This window comes from Coregonus lavaretus (genome assembly GCF_964263955.1).
Source record: "Coregonus lavaretus genome assembly, chromosome: 1".
Classification (NCBI taxonomy): Eukaryota; Metazoa; Chordata; class Actinopteri; order Salmoniformes; family Salmonidae; genus Coregonus; species Coregonus lavaretus.
In genome coordinates, this window is record NC_139988.1 from 40,208,133 (window position 1) to 40,213,853 (window position 5,721).

At 43.0% G+C, this 5,721-nt stretch overlaps 1 protein-coding gene across 1 annotated transcript; it reads left to right on the forward strand.

The window, feature by feature from the left end:
* Positions 1 to 672: 672 nt before the first annotated feature.
* Positions 673 to 4,153, forward strand: LOC311133159 (G-protein coupled receptor 26-like; the record flags this gene model as incomplete). Its single annotated transcript, XM_084166599.1, has 3 exons — positions 673 to 1,343; positions 2,852 to 2,965; positions 3,895 to 4,153. The coding sequence occupies 3 exons, from the start codon at positions 673 to 675 to the stop codon at positions 4,151 to 4,153; spliced, it is 1,044 nt and encodes a 347-aa protein (XP_084022725.1).
* Between the last annotated feature and the right edge of the window lie 1,568 nt (positions 4,154 to 5,721).

Here is a 5,721-nt window from a genome sequence, read left to right on the forward strand (position 1 = left end):
CTTCTGCCTTTCCCAACACCCCCAGATATATGGGATTTACATCAAACAGAGATAACACAGAGATCAATATGTTGCACGTTCATCTAATTGTAGGGTCTGGCACGATGTCAGTGATATGAGTCGACACTTAACGCATGATGTTCTATTTTTAAATAAATCTATTTTTGGTAGCTTTGGGGAGTCGATCGAGTGTGTAGCATACGGGTGTGGGTGATGGGTGATATATATACAACAAAAGCATCCCCGGAGACACACCATAGGAAAGACTGCGCTGCGTGTTTGCAAAGCTTTCAATCAGTGCACTGCGCAATTGCGCAATGAGGGGTAGTTGCGCTAGCAAGGCAAGGAATAAATACTTGGAAACTAACTGCAGTCACACGTGCAGGGGTGTCTCTATTTTGTTAATCACCCGTCCCCGGAGACAGTGGTTCAGTCCGTATCACATAACATCCATGATACTTGGATGTGCTTCCTTGCCACTCCCCATAGTGAGCCGGCTGTATAGTTACATGGAGACACCAGAAGGACAACGAATAATAATTGTGACACAGTGTCGGATGTTTATGTTTGGACCTCGTAGTTCCAGCAAGATGCTATATGTAATTTGTTTCAGAAACTGGATGGTGGATTCAATTGTCAAAAGTCCGTATTTTTGAGCGGGACGCACGCACCATGCCTATAGCGGACATACCTGTCTTTGTGTTTGTAGTAGTGGTCATCGTTGTCTCGTTGCTGTCCAACGTGGTGGTGCTTATCTGCTTTCTGTACAACCAAGAGATTCGAAAGCAGGTTCCCGGGTTGTTTATCCTCAACCTCACCTTCTGCAACCTGTTTCTTACCGTTTCTACCATGCCTCTAACTCTGGTCGGACTTATCAACAAAGGAAACCCTGGAAGTAGCGGGTTCTGTCAAACTGTGGGTTTTCTGGACACTTTTCTCACCACGAACTCAATGCTCAGTATGGGGGCTTTGAGCATCGATAGATGGGTGGCGGTGGTTTTTCCGCTGAGCTACCACTCCAGAATACGACACCGGGACGCAGTGATAGCTCTGGCATACACGTGGATACACTCGCTCTCCTTCGCCACGGTGGCCACTTGCCTCTCCTGGGTTGGGTACCATCACCTTTACGCATCGTGTACGCTCTGCAATGCGAGAGCAAGCGACACCCAGACGCAGTTCATCATCTACACTGTGGTTTTACACTCGCTCACTTTTCTCCTGACCTTGATCGTGTTGTGTGTAACGTACCTGAAAGTGCTGAAAGTTGCGCGGTTTCACTGTAAACGCATCGACGTGATCACTATGCAGACCTTATTGCTGCTTGTGGATATTCACCCTAGGTAAGCTGTTAAGCCTTGTCTGATTCATTTACTTTTTACATGTTTTAAGATTAGCCCTTATTTACGATTGTTTTGGTACTGCCCAAATGTAGCTTGTTTTAGGTCGCAGGTTCAGGAATGGCTGAAGAATTGCAACATTTACCTGGAGCCAACTCGGCAAATAGCACTGCAGGGTGATTTGAAAAATCATAGTCAATTGATCAATCAATCAAACCAAAAAATATAATGTAAAACATACTGTGTCCGTAAAATGTAAATATTATGTATAAGCTGGAAGTAGAAGCTTAAGTATTGTTGTCGTTTAGTTTACTCCAATTAGGGGATAGGTGGTAGGGCGAAAATATACAGTATATTTACAAAACATATATATAGGGGATTAGAAATGAAGACAATTACATTGATAGAAGCCACAATCTATCTGCAATATTAAAGCTAATCTACCCCCTAAAATATATATAAAAAACATAACAAATAAATAATGATTAGCCCACAAATTGTGATTGCACAATGCGACTTCAGTGGCGTTATGATTGATTTCAGCACCACAGTTTTGGTCCAATGTTCCGGTCTCAGATCTCAGCCCCCTTTATCAAAACTAAAATGACACAAATATATTCCAACCCGAAAACTATTCACATACAGATCAAAACCATTATAAATTGTGATTTAAATTCACGAGTTGAATAGCCTAGACAGGCATTATTGGCAGTTAGTTAACCAATAATCATCAAATTTGCCTTGCATTTTCATATCTTGTCATAGGCAATACTATGGTCATGCCAACATTACAATATCCTACATACAGCAAAGTAAAAATAATTCCGCATTTTTAACATTAGTTTTAATAAAATCAAATACATCAAAATGCTCTGATGTGGATCCTTTACATTCTTTGAGATGAGATACAGTATTAGATCAGTTTAGGTCTACTCAGCCCAGCTTTCCTCAAACATTCAAAGAGCTGTTCAGTGAGGGATGAGAAAGATGTGAGCAGAGATATGATTGAATCACCCTGAAGCATTTTCTCTCTACATCATAGATGTTAGGATATTAGCATGTGTAATTATTTCTGGATATAGTTAACATCCATGTCATGTATGGTTTACTGTATTTGATGATCCCTTTTCAATCACCTCCACATTACATAACTCAAGTAGTTAAACTAGCCTCAAATCAGTCAATTAACGTCATCTCACTGTCTGCATCACTTTCTCTTATGTTATCATTCCTTTATCTTTCTAAGCTATGCTGTGGTCAACTCCATGTTATTACCAGTCAATTAAAGAATAAGAATGGACCTGGAATTCGACTTGATTTACATAATGGATGTGTTACTGTTCAGATATCTTGAACAATCCATTGGCATTGACCTGAAGCTGAGCTCTGACACTGTCCATAGAAGCATGCTGTTTTCCTCATCACCCTTCATCCCTCTCGAGAGGCCATGTTTAAACCTGTGTTCCTGTACGTCCCTTGGGGTGATAATGGTCCCCTCTGTCCTTTGGTAGTGTACGCCAGCGATGCCTGGATGAGCAGAGACAGCGGAGGCAGAGAGCCACCAAGAAGATCAGCACATTCATTGGAACGTTTGTGGTGTGCTTCTCCCCCTACGTCATTACGAGGTGAGCAGAGGTTCAAATCTACCCTCAACAACACTGTGCATGTGTGGTAGTGTTACATTGTGAGATTGGCTGCTGTGATGACATCAGTTCCCCATCTGAGACCAATGAAGTTGTCTACTTCCTGCGCCAATGACTTGTGCTTTAGCCCAGTGGGTAAAATGATTGAATTTGCAATGAGGACAACTGCTTTGTGTTAATGAATTTCAATTCAGGATTCGGCCATAGTCAATTTCTACAACCCCATCTGACTATGTTCAATTGATCCAGTGTCTCAATCACTAATCAATCAGCTTGAGGGTGATTTTGTTGTAACCCTAGAAGGAGAGGTTCATAGATGCATGTTTATTTTTTTCATACGGTTTAGGAGGAAGCCCCAGGGAAGAGAGAAATAGAAAGAGTATAAGAGAAAGACAATCCATGGGAGAATTAGCATGAGAGGACGTGTGATTATGAGTAAGTCAGAGACCATGACGATACTTCTCATTAAACCTGCTACCTATTGTAGAAGTGCAGCACCAACCCTTCAGAAGCAGATACAATATAACCGTGAAGAAGAAGATCACATCAGGGGGTATAATGATAGTGAGATCCTCATTGTGAGTTTGATAGCTGCTGTGAATTATACGACCAGTGACCTGACCTAAACATTCAGAGAATAAGCCTTGTCCTTGTGTAACGCCTCTATACAGCATGATAAGGACAGTGAGACAAACAAGAGCAACTCCACATCCCCTAACAGTCACTATCGAATCAGAGCCATGGCATTTTGAAGCGAAATGTTGGAATTTTGTTAAGCTAGTTAATAAAGAGTTTCCTCCGGAAATTAGGATTTTTGACATCTGTGTTGTATTTTTACTGGTCTATGAAACAGTCATTTTAAGCTAAACACTGTTAATAATATAACTTATTCTGTGTGTTTGTCATGGCAGAATCGTGGAGATCCTCACCCCAGGACACATAAGCCCTCACTGGGGTGTCCTGTCCAAGTGTTTGGCCTACAGCAAGGCAGCCTGCGACCCTTTTGTCTACTCACTGCTCCGAAACCAGTACAGGAAGACATGCAGTGACCTGGCCAACAAGATCTTGAAGAGGAGGTCCTTTAACTCCTCCGTCCGCAGGGTGGAGAACGGCAGGACCAACGATACCAACAACACCAAACCCATTGTGAAGGGCCTTGCTATTGCCTGACTATGGCAAGATGGAGACATTGAGGTACCTACATACCTACAGTGAGGGAAAAAAGCATTTGATCCCTTGCTGATTTTGTACGTTTGCCCACTGACAAAGAAATGATCAGTCTATAATTTTAATGGTAGGTTTATTTGAACAGTGAGAGACAGAATAACAACAAAATAATCCAGAAAAACGCATGTCAAAAATGTTATAAATTGATTTGCATTTTAATGAGGGAAATCAGTATTTGACCCCCTCTCAATCAGAAAGATTTCTGGCTCCCAGGTGTCTTTTATAATAATAATAATAATAATATGCCATTTAGCAGACACTTTTATCCAAAGCGACTTACAGTCATGCGTGCATACATTTTTTATTTTTTGTGTATGGGTGGTCCCGGGGATCGAACCCACTACCTTGGCGTTACAAGCACCGTGCTCTACCAGCTGAGCTACAGAGGACCACGTACTGGTAACGAGCTGAGATTAGGAGCACACTCTTAAAGGGAGTGTTCCTAATCTCAGTTTGTTACCTGTATAAAAGACATCTGTCCACAAAAGCAATCAATCAATCAGATTCCAAACTCTCCACCATGGCCAAGACCAAAGAGCTCTCCAAGGATGTCAGGGACAAGATTGTAGACCTACACAAGGCTGGAATGGACTACAAGACCATTGCCAAGCAGCTTGGTGAGAAGGTGACAAAAGTTGGTGCGATTATTCGCAAATGGAAGAAACACAAAAGTACTGTCAATCTCCCTCGGCCTGGGGCTCCATGCAAGATCTCACCTCGTGGAGTTGCCATGATCATGAGAATGGTGAGGAATCAACCCAGACATACACGGGAGGATCTTGTCAATGATCTCTAGGCAGCTGGGACCATAGTCACCAAGAAAACAATTGGTAACACACTACGCCGTGAAGGACTGAAATCCTGCAGCGCCCGCAAGGTCCCCCTGCTCAAGAAAGCACATATACATGCCCGTCTGAAGTTTGCCAATGAACATCTGAATGATTCAGAGGAGAACTGGGTGAAAGTGTTGTGGTCAGATGAGACCGAAATGGAGCTCTTTGGCATCAACTCAACTCGCCGTGTTTGGAGGAGGAGGAATGCTGCCTATGACCCCAAGAACACCATCCCCACCGTCAAACATGGAGGGGGAAACATTATGCTTTGGGGACAGGACAACTTCACCGCATCAAAGGGACGATGGATGGGGCCATGTACCGTCAAATATTGGGTGAGAACCTCCTTCCCTCAGCCAGGGCATTGAAAATGGGTTGTGGGATGGGTATTCCATCATGACAATGACCCAAAACACACGGCCAAGGCAACAAAGGAGTGGCTCAAGAAGAAGCACATTAAGGTCCTGGAGTGTCCTAGCCAGTCTCCAGACCTTAATCCCATAGAAAATATGTGGAGGGAGCTGAAGGTTCGAGTTGCCAAACGTCAGCCTCGAAACCTTAATGACTTGGAGAAGATCTGCAAAGAGGAGTGGGACAAAATCCCTCCTGAGATGTGTGCAAACCTGGTGGCCAACTACAAGAAACGTCTGACCTCTGTGATTGCCAACAAGAGTTTTG